At 49.7% G+C, this 22,440-nt stretch overlaps 1 protein-coding gene across 12 annotated transcripts in view; it reads right to left on the bottom strand.

The window, feature by feature from the left end:
* Nucleotides 1–367: 367 nt before the first annotated feature.
* Nucleotides 368–22,440, bottom strand: part of epb41l2 (erythrocyte membrane protein band 4.1 like 2) — a 27,895-nt gene continuing 5,822 nt past the window's right edge. Inside the window, exons 2-24 of one of the 12 annotated variants that reach the window (XM_062559815.1) lie at nucleotides 20,827–21,038; nucleotides 20,510–20,722; nucleotides 19,830–20,087; nucleotides 17,339–17,443; nucleotides 17,123–17,165; nucleotides 15,797–15,872; nucleotides 14,705–14,801; nucleotides 14,497–14,621; nucleotides 14,251–14,338; nucleotides 13,205–13,357; nucleotides 13,010–13,107; nucleotides 11,971–12,143; nucleotides 11,071–11,144; nucleotides 7,373–7,432; nucleotides 5,763–5,933; nucleotides 5,266–5,400; nucleotides 4,529–4,609; nucleotides 3,594–4,154; nucleotides 2,424–2,552; nucleotides 2,101–2,199; nucleotides 1,924–2,004; nucleotides 1,029–1,146; nucleotides 368–690 (exon numbers count right to left, since the gene is read on the bottom strand). In XM_062559815.1, the coding sequence (XP_062415799.1) occupies nucleotides 1,039–1,146; nucleotides 1,924–2,004; nucleotides 2,101–2,199; nucleotides 2,424–2,552; nucleotides 3,594–4,154; nucleotides 4,529–4,609; nucleotides 5,266–5,400; nucleotides 5,763–5,933; nucleotides 7,373–7,432; nucleotides 11,071–11,144; nucleotides 11,971–12,143; nucleotides 13,010–13,107; nucleotides 13,205–13,357; nucleotides 14,251–14,338; nucleotides 14,497–14,621; nucleotides 14,705–14,801; nucleotides 15,797–15,872; nucleotides 17,123–17,165; nucleotides 17,339–17,443; nucleotides 19,830–20,087; nucleotides 20,510–20,722; nucleotides 20,827–21,024 (3,126 nt within the window). In that variant the 5' untranslated portion in view covers nucleotides 21,025–21,038 and the 3' untranslated portion in view covers nucleotides 368–690; nucleotides 1,029–1,038. Of the gene's footprint in view, nucleotides 691–1,028; nucleotides 1,147–1,923; nucleotides 2,005–2,100; nucleotides 2,200–2,423; nucleotides 2,553–3,593; nucleotides 4,155–4,528; nucleotides 4,610–5,265; nucleotides 5,401–5,762; nucleotides 5,934–7,372; nucleotides 7,433–7,889; nucleotides 7,923–8,185; nucleotides 10,169–11,070; nucleotides 11,145–11,970; nucleotides 12,144–13,009; nucleotides 13,108–13,204; nucleotides 13,358–14,250; nucleotides 14,339–14,496; nucleotides 14,622–14,704; nucleotides 14,802–15,796; nucleotides 15,873–17,122; nucleotides 17,166–17,338; nucleotides 17,444–19,829; nucleotides 20,088–20,509; nucleotides 20,723–20,826; nucleotides 21,039–22,440 lie in introns of those variants that run through there. The other 11 variants (XM_062559817.1, XM_062559816.1, XM_062559819.1 and 8 more) reach the window with 11 other exon arrangements.

Genomic DNA, 22,440 nt, shown 5'->3' on the forward strand with positions numbered 1-22,440 from the left:
ATTTGTTTTTATTTTGTTATACTTAAAAGAATCAGGTGTGTGTGTGTGTTTGTGTTAGGGTCCTGAAGTCCTACGTGTTACTTGGAAATAACTATTTTATAGTACGTTACTCTCCATTTACAACACAGTGGATGGAGCGAGCTGTGACTTAACAAATTACTTTAGAAAATGTGCCAATTCCAGAACCAAAGCTCTGTCGAATCAGTTAAAAAGTTATATTTGAGTGGTCAATGAGTTGATTGATTGTCAGTTACTGGTGAGATGATCAGTACAACGATCATCTCATCAGGGTCTCCAGTGCATTCCTGCAGGTTTAAAGTTTGAGAAACATGACGGATGCACTAGATCTCATTTTGTATGACAAGAAAAAAAAAAAAAAAGAAAAAAAAAACACTATTAAAAAATAGAAACGCGCTACAAATAATTAAACTAACAAAGTGGTTCTTTTTTGTTCCCTCGGAGGGAGACGGGACCTTATTTTGTTTTTCTTGTTTTTTTCCGGAGTGAGGCTTTTTTTTAACGACCGGGGAGAGATTGGCAACTTCTCTCCCACTCGTCTTCTGCTTCTCCTTCTCTGCTCCTCTTCCTCCTCCTCGTCGTCGTCGTCAATCAGTCAAGGTCGGTTGTCGTGGGGTGATGGAGGTCGTTCGACGTCGACAGAGGAAAGCGATTTCGATGGGCCCTTCAGCTCTAGAGAGGGGGGGGGGGGGGGGGGGGGGGGGGGTAGAGGCGAAGGCAGTCAGCCTGAGCAGCGTGATGATTGACACTCACACATTGGTTTTCCTACTTGAAACATTTCCTCCTCAACACACAAAACCGCCATCAGCCGTCTCCTCCCTCCCTCCTCTCCTCTCCTCTCCTCCATCCCTCCCTCCCTCCTCTCCTCTGCTCTCCCTCCCTCCCTCCGTGGCTGATGGTTTTACCAAGTCGATTTGCAGTCGGTGTCGAAACACCGTGTTCACAAAGACAATATCTCACTCGCCTCGTGAATAATAATAATAATAAATAGTTACTATTATTATTATTACCTGAGTTCAGTCAATCCTCCTCCTCCTCAGCCAGTTCAGTTTCTTTATGAACCACCACTCGGGTGACAGACATGTCAGGATGCTGCTCTTTGGCCTCCTTAATGGCCTGGGCCAGTGCCTGCAGTAACCGGGGGCAACCGCGCGACGGAGGCACCGAGCGAGGCAGGCAGTGGGGGGGGGGGGGGGGGGGATGGGTGGAGGGAGGGAGGGAAAACGGTGGAGTTAAATGAAAAATTAAATAAGAAGCATAATGAAAATGACAAAGAATGCTGGATTTACAAGCAATGTGTGACTTGTGAGATTTTACTTCTTTGGGTTAACTTAATGTTTGTTACTGGGGGGGGGGGGGGGGGTGTAAAGTAAAATACCTTAGAGACACATCAAGTGGAAGAAGAATTATTCAAAATAAATCCTGTTTTCCAACTTCCAAAATAAATGTAAATCCAGCAAATCAAACAACACAGGCAATTTAAACCAGTGGACGAGGGGTGGTGCAAAAATGGAATAAATATATTTCTTTGGAAATGGAGATGTTTTAAGGGGCTACATGCAATTTCCTCTTGAGTGAATAGCTAGTCATGTCAATATCTGACATGCCTTTAAATTTAATTCCATCAAACACTTGTGTAGTTTGAATTTTTCTTTCAGATGTGACAGCATCACACGTAGCTTCATCACATCCAGGACAACATGTAGAAATACCAAACAGGATGGGGCAAAAAGAAGAAGGTCAAGAGGCCATTTCCCCCAACGCATGGATGAATAAGTGACGAGGCGGATGTGCCAGTGACGGAGTGGGACTGGTCACATGTCTTAAGGATTCAGCAGATGTGTAAGTGTTCCCTCCCTGGTCAGAACGAAGCGACCAATCAGAGCCGGGAGCCGGGATACCGACCTGGTCGTGGTCGATGTCACAGTCGCCGGTGATGACGATGCGTTTCTCGATCCTCGTCTCCGACAGGCCGCCCTTCAACGTCTGCGGCAACAAGAAAAAAAAAAAACCCACTGGAACACTGCTGGATGGGCGGCGTTGTCGCGACGACGCGACGCCGGCGGTGAAAGCTGCGCGTACCTTGGTGATGTGTGTGGTTGTGGTGGTGCACAGAGATTCGGAGGTGATTGTCTGGGCTGTCATCAACACTCCAGGCTCGCCGTCGCCATTGCCATCCAGCTGATAACCAGAGAGGAGGGGGCGGGGGGGGGGCAACAACGAGAGATCATTGGCTGCACGTTAGCATTAGCGTGTCCCCGTCGGACGATAAATGGTTTCCCCTGAGGAAGGAGCGACGCCATCACTTTGGGACGTGCTTTCAAAACGGAACATTATCAAGTCTTGAAACAACAACAACGACATCGAAACGTTTCAAAAGCCCCTGGTGTGTCTGAAGTGTGCACCTGTGCGGCTTCGTATGTGATGGTCTTGGTTTCCGTATGTACGATGGGAACTTCTTTTGTGGCTATCTCAGTTTTCTGGGCGGCAAACGTGTCTGATATAGTCACCATTTCTGTCTTTACCACAGGTGGCTGGGGAGGGAGGAGAGAGAGAGAAATGAACACAGAGAGAGAGAGGGTTAGTGCATTAAACCGGAGAGAGTTAAGGTAACACAAAGAAACATGTTGTCGTCTACGCACTAGCTTTAGATTTCACTTTGTGTGTGTGTGTGTGTGTTGAACTGAAATGATGTGAATGCAAAGTGTGCGCCGAGTAATCGTCACGCAGCGGATCATGCAAAACAAATCCATGCAAAACATCAACAAAACCATCAAAGGCTTTCAAACTCATGGCGGCAAAGCGAAACGCAGGCAACAACGACTACTTCCAGCAACGCACAAGCGACAGCCAACAACAGCGGCACGACTACCCACAGAACCCCGTCTCTGGCGGTCGACGTGCGGCTCGACAGACACGCACAAAAACATGCACAAACCGCGGCGCCCAGGTGACCTGATGGGACGGCCGAGCCCACGGAGGTGACATTCAGAAGGGACGGGCGGCGTCCCCTCCGAGTGCTTGGCAACGCCCGTTTCCGCAACGCCGTTGCCACGGGGACCGTGACTGGCAGCGTCACTGCCAAACACCTGGAGGGAACTCGCACAAACGCACGCACGCTTTATATGTGGCATGCAGAGCAAAAGCATCCCCCCCCCCCCCCCCCCCAGCTCAGGCCCCTCCCCCGTTGACGACACCACACCGCGATGCAGACACACACTACGGCGCAGCGGGGAGGCACTAGGCGATGGCGGTGTGAAGTGCGATGATGGTGGAGATCACAGAAACTAAAACATAAACACAAGCGCGGCTGCGTATGGGGGGGGGCGGGCGACTCGACACCAACACGCGCCGGTGAGGGCTCGGTCCGTTACGTAACCCCCCCCCCACCTGAGGAGGTTTTAACTGTACTTTCTTGGTTTCCACAGATCAGAAAAGGTGTCGTGTGAGGATGTTCGCGGGGAAAGCGGGACGCTGCGGGAAGGAGGGAAACAATGTGGGCGTCTCTACGGTCGGTGGGCGGGACCAAAGCCCTGGGGGGGAGCAGGGGGGGGGGGGCCCAGTGAAGACTTTACCTCAGAGCAACAAATAACCTGTGGCCGGTGTTCTGCCTCAACCGGGCGGGCGTCTCCGTTCACTTTGGGTCCTTCCTCTCGCTCCGCCCCGCTCGCGCTCCCCTCCGGCGCGGGGGGGCCATTGGGGGCCTCGCCCTCCGTCGCCTCCCTCTCGGCTTGGTGCTCCCCCTCCGCGTTCTTCTCCTCCCGGGCGTCTTCCGGCAAGGACGCCGCTACGGGTAGAAGGGAAGGAGCCTCCGCCGCCTTGACCGCCTCCTCTTCCTGCTGCTCTTCCTCCTCCTCCTCTTCCTCCTCCGGTATTTGTGTGTGGCAGATGGAGACGTTTGGATGGTACTCGGCTTCCTCTTCACTCTCGCTCTCGGAGGAAACGCTCTCCTGCTTTGCCGCTTTGGCTTCCTCGTTTACCACTACTTCCTCTTGGACTGTCACTTCCTGCTCTAGTGCTTCCTGGTGTGCGGGCGGGCCGGCGGGGGGGCCGGCGGTGACCGCGACGCGTCCGAGTTTGGGTGCTATGGAAACCTCTTGGACGACAACAGTTTCCTCGATTTCAACTTCGGTTGTCTATACACACGCACACCAAACACACACACAGATGTACACACAAAGTGCACAGACACACACACACACACACAATGATGTGCGCACACATACACAGCAAACGCATGGGGGACAGAAAAAAACAAACATAAAAAACATAACGTGGTCATTAAAGATAAACAAATAAAAATGAGACAGAAAATCAAAAATGATGATGACGATGATGATGATGATCGACTGTGGACAAAGAGGCAGAAGGATGTCAGAGTGAGGAGGACAAAATGATGGGACGCCGTGGCAGGCACATGTCAAGCTGCCGGAGGATGGAGTGGAGGGAAAGGAGGGAAGCGCCACGCATGGAAGGCTGCGTGGATGAATGCAAGAAATGTTAGATGCACCTTCGCGGCTTCTTTGGTGTCAGCGATCGAGTTTTCGGCAGCAGCAGCGGCGGCTGCTTCCACGGGGGGGGCTGGACTCTCCTGCGTGACAGAGAAGTTACCGTGACAATCACACACACACACACACACACACACACACACACACACACACACACACACACAAACCCACACAAACCCACACACACAGACAGACAGCAGTGACATCATCGGTGTAAGCACTTCAGGGGGAAAGGGTTGGGTGTGTATTCTCAGTCCCTTTCGTCTCCCTGGAGGAGCGTCTTTCATGCACGAGTCAAAGAGACGGGACGATGGAGCAGAAAGGAAAACAAGAGAATAACATGGACGGAATAGAGATGACGTCACATCAGTGAGCGCTTATCCTCAAAAGATGAGAACGATAAAAAGCAGCGGGGTAATGAACTTGGCGGCTTCTTAATGTGGATTTCTTTTGACCTGTGAAAGGTCTTTTGTGCCATTTGTATTATGACCGTTAAGGGAAAAAAAAAAAAAACTGCCACTTCAATACCTGCTGCTTTTTTAAAGTTATTTCATCCCAAAGGAGCTGGTTAGAAAATGACATCATAACATCTGCATGGATCTACCATGCCGGCCTCCAGGATGAATGGTCCCCCCCCCCCCCGCCACTAAGCCACAACCATTCATCCGGCGCCCACAGCAGGCGGTGTGGACGCTACGGCACGTCTGGGTTTACTTTCAGCGACGGGCCTAAGCAGCACCTCGGGGGCGGAAGCGGTAGCTGTGGTTATATCGCCATCGAGCGTCGGGTCGGACGCGCTGCGGCGGGCGGGCGGAGCGGGACAAAAGCCGGCGCCTCTACTGAGGAGCGCGGAAGCGATCTCCTCCTCGAGGCTCTACGGCAAAGACACAAAAACACAGGACGCAGAGAGCAGCTGAGGGCCAAAAGGTTGAGAGAAGACGGACAGGAAGGAAAACCAAAACAAATATGACGTCTCGTCGTGTGAACCCGAAACCAGCTGAATGTGAAACAGGAAAAAAACTAAAAAACAAGTCCAGCTGAAAAGAAATAATGAATTGGAGCAGTGCAGAAAAGAAGTGCATAAAAGTGATGAAAAAGATACACCATCGGTTTATGAAACCCCCGCCGTGGAGAAAGCAGTGAGAGCGAGAGAGGAGACTTTAGAGTTTTAGTGAGATTGTGCTTTCGGACACGTCAGGGACACACACCCCCAACCACACACACACACACACGTACCACTTGCTGTTGCTGTTGGATACGTATCGTTGTGGCGGGGGAGGAGGTGAGGCGTTTCTCCCACTGGTTGGGCTGCGGAGGAGAGGGAGGAGGCGCCTCCATAAAGGAGCGTTTCAGCTGGCTAATGCTAGCTTGGTGTTTCAGAACGTCGTCTTGGGTCTTATCGTGGTCCTGATGAGGGAGGGGAGGGAGAGGAACAGGGGGGGGTCAATGATAAATGTAGGGAGGACATAGGTGAGGGGAGAGGGGGGACAAACAATAAATGAATAACAGAGGGTTGATGGGTAAAGGCCCAGGGGGGGGAAGGTGCAAAGGAAAGATGGTCGGATGAAAAGAGAGGGAAATGCAATGGGCAAAGGAATGAGGAAAGGGGGAGGAAGGGAAGGGGGGAAGGGAAGGAGGGAAGGGATCATCTGGTTCAAAAGTGAGTCAATCAGGAGGACGACAAGATGGACGCCCTGCCTCACTGGAGCCTCGTGTAAGGGGGTCTGAGGCCTCACACCTGTTACCCGTGTGTGTGTGTGTGTGTGTTCTTAGGCTGCAGTGAAACAGGGTCTCTCCATCTCGATGAGGAGCGTATCCTTTGAATCCAGCCAGCAGCAGCAGTGCACAACGTGGAGCCAATAGTGGACGACCCCCCTTTCGCCCCCCCCTCTCACCCCTCTCCACTGCTTTTGTGACTGATAAATTAGTCCATCATCATCCTTCAATACGGTCCTGTTTTTGTACTCTCCTCCTCATCTCTCCATTTGTTACTTGTATTCTTCTTCCTCTTCCCTTTTACTCACAAATACAGGATTCAATCATACGGATATTAGAAAAGGAGACGGATCCACATTACCTTGTCATTACCATGTAATCACTATCGGTCCCACGTAGCATAAAAAGCGGTTGTTGTTTTAGTACGTTAGGAAATGCAGCCAATCACGCGAGAGATCAGGTGAGTTAATGAGTCAGGTTAGTCGCCTGCCAATAATCAACAATCGGAAGAGGATTTATTTTCTTTCTTTCTTCTTAAGTGCACAAAAACAGCCTTCAACATGCACGGAGCATGCAACAGAGTCCCGCTGACACGCCGCCGGACCCCCATCACACAGCAGCCGCTGTGAACACTTCGCTTGGGAAAAAAGTCTCGACTATTGTTGTGTAGAAAGATACACACCAAAGAAATGAAAGAAGTCTTTGTGTTCTGGAGGATATGGTTCATGGACCCCCCCCCTGCAGTTCACAACCCCGATAATGATCAGATCGAGTTGATCCAAGACTTAGCCCAAAAAAGCTGAGCTAAAAGATGCTAAAACGCATTGTAGTGCTAGCGACACCATCGATAAATTCATTGATGGCGGAAACGGTGTCATAGCGGTGAACCCTCGAGTCGCGTTTCCAAGCTCGTGTTCAAGCGGCCCGGCGGTGTGAAACGGGACGGCCGGGCGCCGAAACCACTGGACGGCGGCGCAATGCAACGCATGCAGCAGAGCCTGAGAGTGCGAGAGGGGCAGGCGTCCTGTGCGGCGTCGCACAGTTCAGAGGGAGTCGTAGTTCTGATGGCGTCAGAGTACACAGAAACACGTGGCTCTCGTATTCGGCCATCAGACGACGCCAGTACCAACCTCCAACATTAAATTACTGTGCCTCACATAAATATTGTCCCCATGCACTCTCAATGGACTCTGGAAGGCAGACACACACACACACAAACACACACACATTGGAAAATGAAATGGAAAAAAAAGAATGAATTATTTTTTTTTTTTTTAAGTTATACACTTTGTTGTACCTCTAGAAAATAAAATGTGAGATCAATGAACAAATACAAAGTGAAGTGGTGACACAAACCAAAAAACCCAAATGAACAAAACCCCCAAAACTCAGATGTGAACCAGAAACCACAGCAGAGCAACGGAAGCTGGTTAGAGGTGAAAGTGCCCGTTCAACAAACAGCATCCTTATTCACCATGACGTCATTTCATCGGTTGTAACTATTCAGATTTATTTTGTCCCCCCCCCAAAAAAAAGAGAAAAGGATTTTGTGTCAACGTGTTCGGGCAACTTCACCTTAAAACAAAACCGACTCGTACCAAGCCACTGAATAACGGACAAAACGAACCAATCAAAAACAACCAGTACCAGAGTGTGAGGCGGAGAGCTGGCTCCCAGTGACTGTTGATGAAGGGGGCCGGGTGGGGGGGGGGGGGGGGGGGGGTTAAGGGAGAGAGTGAGGACAGGTTTAGGTTCACTGCTTGGCCGCTCCACCAATAGAAGCCCTCGACACCCAACAACCATCTTCACAATAGCAGTGGAAAAGAGAACAGGCATGCTGGGTAGAGACCCTACAGACCTTGGTGGGCGTGGCTTCTGCATCACCAGGGTTCAAGTCCAACGCCTTAACCTTCAATGTTGTTGTCATGACCAAAAAAAAAAAAAAAATGATAGGGGCGCAAAGACAACAAAAAAAAAAAAAAGGTGTGAAATGGGTGATACGGTGGTCATGTGACCAGAGGAGTGGTCACGTGGACGGAGTGCGAGGTGGCCGATAAAGGGAGCCAGCAGCAGCTGCTCAGGTAGTGTCAAAGTGGATTTTCCCACCATGCGACGCACATCGTTACAACTTCCCAAGTGCAGAACTCCAGAACAGCAGACGAGTTCGCCCTCCCGTGATCGCAAACGGGTCCAGAACCGAGTCGCAAATTTTTACTTGTCTTTTAATCGCGTCCTGCACCAGCAGCGATATTCAACAAAAGGCCACAACAATAAGTAGACTATAGTTTTGGGATCGGGAGAAGGCTAACTTCTCTCATTGCACGTACAGTTATAAACAACTAATCTTTCTCTAAACTACAACGGCAAAATAGAGCAACTGAATAGTTAGGCAAAAATACAATTTTGTTTTGGGCTCAAAAGTTTATATATATATATTTATTTATTATGATATGAAGTGCCTTTAGCTCATCATCATTTGATTAAGTGGTTGAAGCAGCTCTCAAAATGTGATGTGCTCCCCCCAAAATATACAGTTTCAGTATTTAAACCTCTGAATATACCTCTTTTTCCTCTATATTTAACACACAATAAAACATTCTCTATTTCAACAGGGTTTATCTAAAACCTGGTTTATTTAATACTTAATTATTCTATAATATCTTTATCTTAGACAATACAGTGGGGTGGGCGGGATGCGGGGATCGAGCAGAAGATACCAGGGGGAAGAAGGTGGAGGCGGGGCTTAGACACTCAAACACAGTGAAGTGGGAAAAGCAAAAAGGGGGAGTTTTGTGCGGCGTATTTGTGCGGCGGATTTACGCGGCGGGATCGCACATCTCTTGCGCCCAGGTGGCGGCGGCGGAGCGAGCGCGGTGCGCGGCGCTCGGGGGCGCGCGAGGAGAGCTCAACCGATCCTCCGGCGGGGCCGCCTTCCGTTGCCCGGAGACCACGTTCTCCAGGTAACACAGGGTCAGGCCGAGGGGCGCGGCTAGAATCAGGGCCAGCACCAGGGATTGGCTGGCTGTGAGCATCACGGCCAACAGGAAGACGACCAGGAGGCAGGGCAGCAACAGCGGGGAGGGGTTCAGCAGGTAGCGCTGTAGGGACGGGCGCAGGCGGGCGCCAGAGAGGGGGGAGAGAAAGGCGCGGGGCGGGACGGGAAACAAACACGAGGGCAGCGAAGAGAGGCGGCCGAAGGAAGAGGCGGCCGGGGGGCGGGTGAGGGAGGGCATCGCGGGCAGCCGCGTCGGGCGCCAGACCACGGCGGGAACTAAACCCGCGAGTTCGGCGGGCAGGCAGCTCGCGATAAATGCCACCAGGCGGGTCCATTTCAGCGCCAGGCCGTTGAAAACGTGACGCAGCGCGGGCGCCGCGGTGCGTTCGGGGTCTCTGGCCGGCGTCGCCGACGACGACGACGACTTGAACGTGAGCCTCCGAGCAAACAGCCTCAGCCTCTTGGTCAGTCCCGACAGCAGCTTAGCGGGCGCACAGCAGTTTACGCTGTGGCCCCAAACCGAGAGGAAGCACAGCACGAAGGAAACGTATTTAGCCACGCCCCTCAGGGAGAACCAGCTCCACCAATTGGACGATGCAGCCGCCGCCGCGCCGGTGCCGGCCGGGCAGCGCCGCTCGGCGACAGAGGCCTGGGCGAGGCACGTTTCGGGGCCCGCGGCCGGAGGCGTGGCCGGGGGGGTCGGCGCAAGGGGTTCGAGGTCAGCCGACTGGCGCTCGGGGGAAAGGGGGGTGGTGTCCGAGGGGAGGGCCCGCAGAGCGGGGGTCGGGCGGGCGGAGTGGTCCGCGAGGTCGTTGTCTTCAGAGATGTCTGACAGAAGGGCGCGGTCGAGCTCGGAGGCGGTGTCGAGGGAGTGGGGGAGGGAGGAGAGGGAGGATGAGGAGGAGAAGGATAGAGGGAACATGAAGATGGACTGATGGGAGGAGAGAGAGAGAGAGAGCAAGAGAGAGAGAGAGAGAGAGAGAGAGGATGCAGCAAACAAAGGAGAGACCCGTGCACACGTTTCCACAAAGTGAGGCAGCGAGCAGTGAAGTAAATTAAAGTTTGTTTTTCCATGAAGTGAGGACAGCACGCAAGAGGGAAGTGATAAAAGCAACAAAACAAAAAGGAAGACGTGTGTGAATGAAAAAAAGAGGGGGGAAAGAGACAAAAACATTAGTCAGTGAACAGCACACCGAGCACAGGTTAAAAGTGAACACAGCAGGGTGGAGGTCAGTGCACAGCGCAGCAGGGTGCAGACACAACTGGAGCAAAGGGTCAGAGGTCAAACCAGTGAGCGAGGGCAGAGAGGAGAAAAAGGGGCAAAGTGGGGAGTGGAAGGTGAAACAGGAGGAAGCAACAACAAAGAAATAAACTATAGATATTTATTTATAAACGCTGTATATGGCGAGAGGACACACTTTATGGGCCTGCAGCGTCTCGCCTAAATAAGTTACGTGGAGATCCAAACAAGCCGTTGACACAAAGATAGATAATAATAAGATTATCCGGCCCGTTTTGTTGCACACATTCAAGTGAGGATGCCTCCCTTCAGAGTTAAAGCCTTGCATACCAGATTCAGACCATTCCGCCTGGTGCCTTCTTATGGACATTTCATTGTTTACATAAAAACATGCAGAAGCAGGTCAAACGGTTCCTTTGCGAGAACTTGGCCCCTCGGCAATGTACAAGAAACACCTGCTGACTGAGAAATATTTATGTGTGAATTATCTTTCTTCTCAGTCTTGTTTTTTTTCCCCTTTCTTTTTTCTGATCACCCGTATTGCATGTATCCCCCACATGATAAAAACATAACACACGCACGCACGCACACACCTTAGAGTCAGAGTGGAGCTCCAGGTGGGGTTCACGTCCGTTCTCTGACGCCTCAGTTATGCTGATCATTGGTGCTAAGGAATGACAAACACAGACAAAATAAATGAACAAAAAAAATTATTGTTCAACACACACACGGGTTGTTTTTCTCCAGAGAAAAATAAAACATTTGACGTATAACTCTGCAACAGCTTAGAGAGATAGTTCAGGTTATTTTCTTCGTACTCATCCCATGTATTACCCTACAGAATATGGTTGTGAGCATAACCCCTCTGTTTGGATGAAACAGACATAACTGACAGCATCAGGACATTAGCGTAGGTCGGGAAAACACATTTCAAATCACCTAAAACAAAGCCAACCTAAAAAAGGGATATCTTGTATGAGCCTGGATAATACTTAAAGGAATCCAAACCATCTGGTAACAAAAGGCGGTTGGCTTGCAGTGGCGCCGAGTGTCCACCAGGGGGCACCGTAAGCTAAAGGACTATCCTGCCACATGTGGAATAGCAGCGCACAGCTGCACAAAGTGGGATCTGTAAGCTGAAGCCATGAAACCACAGAAAAGGGTGAGTGCCTTTTATTGAAAACAAAAAGGCATTGGCTGTGAAAATGGCTTATTATTAAACGTGTTCTCTATCTGCCCGCTGAGCTTCTGTCAATGCGGAGGCCTTTTTTTCCCCTTATGGATCACACAGATTCCCTCTTTCCATCCCTCCTTCCCTGTGTGACAGGAAACAGATGCTGTGGCCATTTCCTGTATCTGGTTGATCCCATTTCAAAATGCACACAGACCAAAGTTCTCTCACACACACACACACACACACGTCCATCTGCCCGTCATTCCTGACGCCACCTCTTTGAGAAACCCGTGTGTGTGTGTGTGTGTGTGTGTGTTACCTCCATCCAGGCTGCGGCTGATGCGCTTGGAGGAGGTGCGTTGGAAGTTGGGCGCCGGCCGGTCTATGAGGGAGCTGGCCTTGCGGGTCTGGGCCTGGGTTCGCCCGCTGTAACGGAACTTGGAGCCCAGAGTCAAGAAGCGGGCCTTGGTGGGCTGTTCCGGCACCGTTAACCTGCGGGGGGGGGGGGAGGGGGCACAGATGCTGAAATGATCAAGGGCAGCGTGATTCTCGCGTTTTACTCTGCGATGTGATGTGATTTAACGGCCAACGTGCACACGCAAGAGAGACAAAATGTCCACAGGCTTCATACAGGTTAAACAACCACATGTCAGTCAGAGACTCTCTGGCCCTTTCTCAATATGCGTTCTTGTGTGGACTTTTGTTCTCGTGGACTCGTGAAACGTCATCAGTCGCAGCCCGAGTACTGTTCCAATTCTCAAGTCCGCATCTGGCCGAGAACGGTCATAATACCCGGATGTGGCTCGCCCCGCCCATTTTACCGGGCATGCATCGGAGCAGGCTCGTCTGTTCTTGTGAGAGACATATATCCCAGAATGCATTTCACCTCAGCAACAGGCAACAACGACAGAGGAAAATAAACACAACTTTATGTCGAAGTTTATAAATACTACTTTTTTAAGTAACGTAAGGTAATTTTCTGACTGAATAGTAAAATGTTTAAGTCAAAAACTAAAATAAAAACGTATTAGCAAGACCAGCTGACGTGGTGACGTCATCAAGTCAGCTGCTGTTCCAATTGCGGAAATGACCGTTCTCCGTTCTCCCGAACCTGCGAGTCAGGACTCCCAAATCTGTCTCCCGAGTCTATTCTCGCGGGAACGCGAGTCCGTTCTCGCCGTCTTAGGTATTGAGAAACGGCCTCTCTCTCTGTCTCTCTGTGTGTGTGTGTGTGTGTGTGTGTGTGTGTGTGAACTCGTTGGGCCTTTTGTTGAGCACAATGCTGCACATATTCCTTCATTGGACTTTGCCTAACAAGCTGCATCGGGTGGACGTTTGATGGTAGCGTGCAGGTCTACCTGAAGAAGCTGTGGTTCTCCACGCAGACCTTCCACAGCCTCTTGGCAGAGCGATGATTCTGGAGCTTGAATCCCACGGTGCTCTCGAACTGCTCCGTCTGTCGTAGAGAGAAGCGGAGACAAAGATCGGGACCTGATTCCGTCGCAAGGGGCTCAGTACCCGCTGGGTTTGGGCACGTGTAACTGGGAACAAACCTCTCCGGGTCGGATCTTTATGTAGAAGTTGTTCCTCTTGTATGAAATCTTGAGGATTTTGGGCCAAGCAAAGCGGTTTATCCGGAGCCTGTCCTTGTAAACCAGGAGCCCGTTGGCGCACACGCCGAGCATGATGTCCACGCCCTCCGAGTCCTGTAGTCAAATGTATATCAAAAACAAGACATTTAACAACATCGGCGCACTATATTTCATTGCAACTATAACATAGTTAGCTGACAGACTAACTCACTGACAAAGCTTTTAAGTCCAAGGCCATCTGGGTATGGTATGGGAGGTATTGATTACACTGGTATATTTACACAGGAAAAATCGGTAGGACTAATGGAGGATGCACCGTGTTGATAATGGACGGTTTGACTGGGACACGCAAACATGTAAAATATCTTCCGCCAGAAAGATGTGTTGTAAAAAAAAATGTGTCAATTTGGTATTCCTAATGAAAATGATTCAGTATGCCATTCAGCATTTGAAAGTGTTCCTTTAAAAAGGGGTCATGAAACTTGCACAACGAATGGATGGCACAGGACGGAAATAGATCGGCCTCCTGAATTCCTCAAACTTTTATATGCCAGAAAGAAAAAAAAAAAGAAAAGACACTCTCTTTGTGTTCTTTGCTCCCGGTTCTCCCTCTGTGATGCAAACAAGTGGAGCGTGCTCTTACAGCACTCCAACCGCATCTCGGCCATGTCTTTGTCTCCTCTGTATCCTCAATCCCACATATCCCCCCTCCCCCTCTATCTCTCTCATGGATATTTCCCCTATTTTCCCAGCCTCTATTGCACAAAGAGACATAAAAATACTCATGATGACCCGCTATCCCAGTGAAAAATACTAGATGTTCCCGTGGCAACGGCCTCCCCTGAGTGTTTGTACAGCTGACAAAACACACACACACACAATTGGATGCATTGACACAAACATGCAGACACACCAACACACTCTTTCCACATCAAAGAAACTGTTAATTCCCTGATGTGAACAACAGCTGAGAGGAAGAAGAGAGGCTGTCATTCATTTATTCCTACCTTGGCGTGGTGCAGGTCCACCCCGTACATGGACAGTTTCTTGGCATTTTCTAGAAACTGGGCGTCGGCCTGAGCTGGTGTCATTCCCCTAAAACAGCCAGAAAAGGACATTTACAACAAACAAAAAACCCCTTGTATTAACCATAGGATACAATCTCAATCTCAATGTTTGAACTATACGGTATGTGGAAAAGACACAACTTTACATACACACATACTCGTTGTTACTGGCTACTTTTGTCTGACCTGAGAGACTTGTGGAGCTCAAGAATCTTCTCCTCCATGTCTTTGTTCTGATTGGGCGCAAAGGTCAGCTGACCCACGTTGTCCAGGGGCCGAGGCTGGTCGGGCTCGTGGTCCCCAAATTCCGCCTTGAAAACAAAAACAAAGGGGAGACTCATCGAAACAGAGACGCAGAGAGCGCAGCACACACAACACACGCACACACACACACCTGCAGCGTGTACGACCCCAGCAGGGCGTGAGTGACGAACGAGCACGGCAGGCGCCCAGTGGCCACGTCTTCACGGAGCTGCAGACACAGCAGGTACCTGCCAGAGAGGAAAGAGGAACGGGGTCGGCTGGTGGGTCAGACTGCTTTGGTGGTCTAAAGTGTGCTGGGATGACCATTGTATTCACCGCAGTCTACCCAAACCCAAGGTGCGTGTGTGTGGGTGTGTGTGTGTGTGTGCGTCAAATGGTTGGTTGGATTAACGACTGGTCGGAAATCTAGTTTGTCCCCTGCTATAAAACCCTTTGTGGAGAAATTAATTTTGTGAATGGAGCCTCTGTGTGAACAACTAGCGCGGACACCCCAGGGTGCGGGCCGCTGGAGAAAATGTCCTTGAAAGTCACTTTGGTGGGATTTGATGACACGGAGGCTTAAGCCCCAGTCATCCACTTACAGAGCTTCTCCTCACCGCCTCAGGACAATGAAGCATTTGGTACCATGTTGGTAACCGAGGATGGAAAATGCCGTTTTAAAACTCTCCGTTCACGTATGAAATCAAGATGTCTCTGTTGGAACTGGGCAAACAAACTGCACGCCTGTAGTGTGGAAGTATAAATAGTTACTGGAGACCCACAATGCAGTTCAGTTGGCACTTGACTACGTGAGTGAATGCATGCGAGCGTGTCCTCGATTAGCCTTTAGCTGCAGTTGTTCGGCCCATTAGACATACGTTCCCACTTGAATGCGGTGTGCTTGGAGCGTGTCTGTGTGTGCATGCATGCGTAATCACAAATGAATTAGCAATGTCCACGATCCCGGCTCCCGACGCGCAGTCGGGCCGTAGACATGCATATACATTTTTAGTTCATTTCACTTCTCTTTGGTTCACTTTGGTTTTGCAGCAGCTTCAAGGTTTTCCTTTTCGTGCCGATGGACTCAGCCCTACGCGGTGGGAAACTATCACGAGGCCTTCAGCAGCGAAAAACAAGCTCTGAATGTATGACTTCTAAGCACCAGGTGTCTGATAAACGTGCAATTAGAAAACTTTATAAGACTTCCCTTTAAAAAAAGATGTGTGTGTGTGTGTGTGTGTACCTGGTAATGTCTTCGGTGAGCAGTGACGGGTCAGGAGGGTAGAACTTGACGTTGAATACAAACTGCCAGTTGTTATCTGAGGAAAGAGATTATTTACAGCACATTGAAGTTTCACAGGTGTAGTGAATGCAGGGGAATGTGTAAGTACGGTTTGTTTGACAGACATAGACAAGTGGCTGGTACTAATGCAGAACAGATTTTAGACTACTAAGCCCGGGATTGCGTAACCTCACTCTGGCTCCATCAAATACCAAACCGTAATCTTTTTCATCAGCATCAGGCCCTACAGACACGCAACATAACCGTAAAATATCTTCAGCATTTTGTCACAATGTGGTTTCCTCTGGGACGTCCTACAAATCTCACACGCATACACCCTCACGTAGGCCACGACCTCCTATTTTCATTCCGGCCACCTTCTGTCGCCAGCCTTTCCGTAATCGCAACGTGTTTGTGCGCGTGCTTGAACTGTTATTGCACAACTATTTCTTACTGTACATATCTATTTATTCCCTTATTACACTTTACATATGCACATACTCATTGCTATTTTGAACTTCTGGTTGGATGTTAAACTGCATTTCGTCGTCTCAGTGCTTGTACCCTGTGCAATGACAATAAAGTTGAATCTAATCTAAAATCTAAGGTTTGTACGAGTGTGTCGGGGTGGCAGCTAAGGAAAAAACATTCCTGAAGAAAACTTTCATGACAGTAAGCCATGTGAGACATATTCTAAATAATTATCAATATCATAATCTAGCATCAGCAACAACAAAAAAGAAATATATCTGAGGTTAAGTTACTCATTAATGTATTTAACACACAGAAGAGTACAGAAATATATTAAAAAAATGTATTGATTACCCAAAAATAAATAGATTTAGGCCATAAGGCCCCGTCCTAATCTAAATCCTACGGTTGTGTGAACTGATGCCACACATAAGGACCGTCCCTTTCTAACTGGGACGGACACGTGTTTGTATTCGAGGATTAAACAAAGCTTGGACTCTGCTTGGCGGCGGCACGCGCTTCATCCATCAACAAAAGAGGAGACGCCGCGCGGCCGACCAACGGGTAACGGAGCGGAGCGATCGGCACGCTGCTGCCGTCGGGTTTCCAATGTCCGACTCTGTTGTGATGCGGTTTGTCTTTCCATTTAATATAAAAGGATACCTGAACCCTTCGTGTCAACGCTGCATTAATATTTCACCGATTGCCGTTTTGGCTGAGAAGACGGCGCTCGTGTGCATCGCGTGAAACAAGTGGTTAAGGACCAGGGAGACGGGGAGGGAGGTCACGTTGAAGGATTAGAGCAGGAAAACTTACTGCGTATCTGTCTCTTGATGTCCTTGGTGGGGTCCAACCAACACTGGACAGAGGGAGGGGGGGAGGGGGGGGGGGGGGGGGGGAGACAGGAAGAACGTTAACCTCCAGCAGGAAGCAGTGACACTACGCAGACGTCCACGTCGAGGGTTTGCACATGTGTACATTACTGACTTGTTCCACACATGGTGCGTCCTGTGTGTGTGTGTGTGTGTGTACCGTCTGTGCATGGTTGTCCATGTAAAAGAGTCCAAAGTAGTCCTTCTCCATTAGGTTGAGGTGCTCGCACACCTTAAAGAACAGGAACTGGCCTTTGGCCCGTTTCTGGAGGAATAGAGAGATTCAAAACAGCAAAGATTAATGTCTGTGCATTTCTGTACATTTTTTTTCCCCAGTTGAAATGTAACTTTGTTATTGCCATGGTAACAAAGTTCCTGTTCAAATCCTCGATCAATGCATTTCTGTCTCATTACATCGGTCCCATTATTCCGTTCCTCGCTTTCTTCGCCCGTCTCTACGGCAACGCATTCCTCCATCGGCCCGATGTGGAGCCGTGGTCATAAAATCCTCCACACTCAATTATGACAATGACATTTAGCACACATCCAGTCGAGCAGCGCAAACGCACAACGGCGCCCTTTAAAAAACAGACAGACGGTCGGGCAGAGGGCCTTTTCAGTTCGTCGGCACAGCTCTAGTGTATCTCTATGCAGACACACACACACACACACACACACAAATACGCAGTCGGCGCACAGACAGTCGCACAAAGGGCAGGGGGGGCGTGAGCAAAGCGGAAGGAGAGAAGATGAAAGGGTGCCTTTTTCTTCTGCAGTATTTTTCCTAAACGTTGTGGACAACAAGCGCCGGATTCCCGCACTCAGCGGTGTCATCGCATTCTGAACGCCCGCAGAACGTGACCTTTTCCCGGGGGTGTCGGCGCCCGTGCCCGCCTGCCTTACTACCCAGGAATGAGGACATTAATCCATTATCTATCGATTCATTGGCCCATTGCCGTGCTGTTGCCAGGACGACAGCAAAACAACTGAACAGCAAACGCAAAAGGTTCACATTAAAAACATGTTATGTTTGCATGTTGTAGCCCCCCCCCCCCCCCCCCCTGCCAAAAAAAAGGCTTTCAAACCCTTTTTACAGCTTCTAACCACGGCGACGGAAATAACCGTAAAACATCAACAACTACGTCACTGTTTTATTGCAAGATTGGCATGAATTGCAGCATCTACGTGTAATCACGAGGGAGCGGTAAACCCCGTAATGACCACGCGAGGGCTCAAGAGATGAGTTACGTGTAAACAAAAAGGACATGATAAGTGCACCCTGGCGCCATGCATCACAAAGCCACTATGCAAACAGTACTCCACTCCTGCCTGAAACGCCACATAAACTGCGTGACACTAAAGTCCCGCTGAAACCAATACTAATGACATTCTCAGAAACGGCATTAGTGCCACGTGAGCCTAAAAAAGCTCCTAGCTCCTTTAAAAACTCGCCCCGAGAGAGAGAGACACACACAAATAAAAGGCACAAAGCATACGGACACAATCTCCACTCGAGGCTGGACAACAGGATCAAATATGCATCCAGCAGTTACGCCAGAATAAATTAGATTGCAATAAATTGGACGCGATAGAGGGGTGGACGAGAAGAGGCAGAGCCGCAACTGGTGTGCGTGTCTGTGTGCGTCTGTGTGTTGGAGGCCTGCTGGGCAAAACAGAAAATGTAATCTCTGGAATGCATTGTGCATCTCTCGCGACCTCACTATGCCAATGAGTACAGGGTTCGATGGATGGATGTGTGTGTGTGTGTCTGTGTCTGTGTGCGCGCATCGCAGGACAATAGCAGTTAATCGCACTATCAGCGTTTTCTGTTGGGAGACAAAGCAGCCACTGTTCAAACGGCCGTGGACACTCTGTTGGCCGTCGGCACACTGTCGACGAGGAGGAAAAGGCTCTCACTGTGACAAAAGTTGCAGGTTGAAATCCACCCAAAAAACCCAACGGGACACATCTAGACGTGGCAGGATGTGGGAGCGTGAAGAGGCTCATTCATTTAAAGAGTTGCATCAAATGATGAGACATTTATTCTCAATCTCGACATATCTACTAATAATAATTAAAGATCACATGGGGAGTTTTCGTCACCATATGTAATAAACTGTTAAACAGCGGGGACACGAGCATGAAGAACAAGTGACCTTGTGGGGACACCAGCATGATGAACATATGGCCTTGCGGGGACCACAGCATGAAGAACAAGTGACCTTGCGGGGACACCAGCACGAAGAACAAGTGACCTTGCAGGGACACCAGCATGAAGAACATGTGAGGATCTGTATGACCACGTCTGAGTGTGTGTAGAGGGCTCTGGTGGGGAGTATCTGACTAATCTGGTGGGACCCCCATAATCTGCAGGTGTCTTGTGTGTGTATGAACCCCTCCACCCTCCATCTGAGAGTCATTCCGTCCACTCCTCTTTTGGTCCGTTTGTCCTTTTATTAAACATTGTTCAGAGTGGAGCTACAATGTCTTCTTTCATCTGTGGATCTGAGAAAAGTGTGTGTTCTGGTCACCAGATGAGCCCCTGTAGCGAGCTCTGCAATTTGCATCTGATCCTATTAGCAATTACATCGTCGGCAATTGATGAAGCAGAAGAATACTCCGCATGGCGGTTTGTTTCTACGTCATCTTACCTCCACCTCGCAGGTGAAGTCGGTCCCGTCCAGGAGGCTCACGTGACACTCCATCAGCTTCATCTTGGTTTTCCTCACCAGGCGGAGAGGAGACTGGAAAATAGAAGTCTGGCCTTCTCTTTCCCCTCCTTGCTCCTCCTCACCGGCCGCGTCCCCTTCCTGCTCCTTCTTCTGCTGCACCTCCTTTGCTCCTTCTCCCTCTGCTGTTGGCTGGCTCTCCTCTGGAACTTTATCAGCAGTCTCCTCAGCCTTGGCGGTCTGACGGACCGAATGTGCAATGGAAAAAAACCCCGAAAGAAATAACAACAAAGGACGTCAAACCACAGTTACAAAGTGTTCCCCTTCTTCTTCAGGAGCACAAAGTCAATCCCTCAAAACTGGACGGTCTAAACAGAGCAGTGAAGACCAAACTTCTCTCGCTCGCTCGCTTGCTTTTCTACGTCTCCTTCCAGTCAGAATCTGCTCTTGGTAACTGCAGGCGTTTCTTTTGGCCTGATCACAGAAGCGCTGATGTCACTGGGTGGGCCCGAGTGTCTTAATGTGATCACTGGATGGAACCGTTCATGTGCTCATGTGCGCGTGTCGCTCTCTCAGCTGAGCAGCAGGTCAAGTCTACTGGGAGAACACCAGTCGGCTTCTCCCCCCCCCCCCCCCCCAGCACGAGTCTGACTGAGTAATACCTTGTTGTCTCCGCTGGCGGTAGAGTGAGATTCTGATTCCTTTTCCTTCACTTCCTCCGACTTTACTGCCTCCTCCTTCTCCTCTTCTTCCTCTTCTTCTTCCACTTCCTCTGCGTGACCGTTCACTTCCGGGGCAGACTCGTCCCCCTTTTGCTGTGTCACCTTGCCGACGGCTTCCTCCGTGGGCGGCGCCTCTTTGGTCGGGGAGGTCTGCTTGGGTGAGAGGGGGGGGGGGGAAGCAAAGAAATGAGACATATATTAATTACCCAACTAAAATGTTAATTCATTAGGATTTAGAAGCATGATGAAAACGTTACCTGGCTCTGAGACTTCTGCTTCTTAAGCCATGTCGGCAGGTATCGACCTATTCCTTTGCCCTCCTTCCCCTTCTCCTGCCCCTCGGCGTTGGCTACTTCTTGGGCCTCGTCCGGGGCCTTCTCCGATTGGACCGGCTCAGCGGCAGGCTCCTCGGCTTTCTCCTTCACCTCGGTCTCAGAGCCCGCTTCTGTAGTCATGGCGACGCGTCGACCTGCAGCGCGAGGAGGAAGGGGAGCGACGGGAGACTTCGTTAGATTTGGTCACACAGTCACTAAATTATTAACCAGCATTCCTATTTGTTTTTGATAGATTACTTGAGTTTTACGTCAAAGGGTCTTATTATTAAGGGTACATTATAATGTGAGCATTTTATTTTGGCTGCTGGTACAGCGCAGACCGCTGGAGAAAAATCAGACTGCCCCACTGAATTTTGCACAGATCTAAATCTTTGATGGCACGCGACTTAGTCTGGAGTATCTTTAATAAATGAGCCACATGGTCCAAACTGTCATTTTCTTTGAGAAGAACAAATGGTAGGCGAAGAAGAGTGTTAGAAAATTTTCTAATTCTGGCCATTTGGCCATGCAGCTGTTAGCATGTGAGCTCATGTCTGCTCTTGTGTAGGAGAAGTCTCTTTTTCGCACAATAACTAAAAATATTTTTTTCAAGATGTTACACAATGCATTTCATCTGGGTCAACAGCTGGTTACACACACACACAAAATTACTCAATTCTTATCATCTGAGTCATTGGTTTTTACCCTGCAGCTGTGGTCCCGCGTGCACAAAACGCACAGACACACATCAACCCAAATATCTTTGGCAGCGTGGTCCACACCCCCCCCATCACGGCAACGAACATAGTAATCTAGCACGACACTAATTGGTTGCCAACACTAGATGACCCGACATTCGTCTGCGGTGAAGCCGAGGTCAGAATATCCAAACCGGTCCGCGTTAGGTCGTGTGGCGTTTGTGCGTTCGTCTACAAGAAGCTTTCAATTCATTGTCCTCCACGTTCCTAATAGTTCTCAAACTTCATTATAGTTTCCATTTTCCTTTCTCACATCCCACCGGTCTCTTAGCCCCACGTCACCTTCAGTAAGAGGACACACACGTACACACTCGGTGTAGCAGTGGTGTGTAGGGAGGTGGGGGGGAGTAAAAATAGAACAGGTCTCCTTACGCATGATCGGCTAATGAGGAGGAAGAGGAGGAGGAGGAGGAGGAGGAGGCTAGCGAAGTGCATGTAGGTGAGTTTTGAACGTCTCAGAAAAGCACAATTTGAGACCACTGCATCGGACTTGTACTTTACTTTATCGAGAGGGAATCCCTCAGCCATCACCCATCGGTTCCCATCGACGACGTTAAACATGTATTTTAGTTTCAGGTCACGGTTACATTTTTTTCCAACCCAGACGGAAATATCTCGACAACTCTGCACGGCTTTCCGCGGAATGTTCTAGTTATTTATGATCACCCCTAGAGGACGATTTATAATGACTTTGGCGATCCTCTTAATTTCCATCTCGTACCACCAGCGGGTTGTTGTTGTTGTTTCTGTGCGCACATTACAGCAGACGTTCACGGTTTCAAAGAGGTTAAACCTTGAA

Source organism: Pungitius pungitius, chromosome 20, assembly GCF_949316345.1.
Source record: "Pungitius pungitius chromosome 20, fPunPun2.1, whole genome shotgun sequence".
NCBI lineage: Eukaryota > Metazoa > Chordata > Actinopteri > Perciformes > Gasterosteidae > Pungitius > Pungitius pungitius.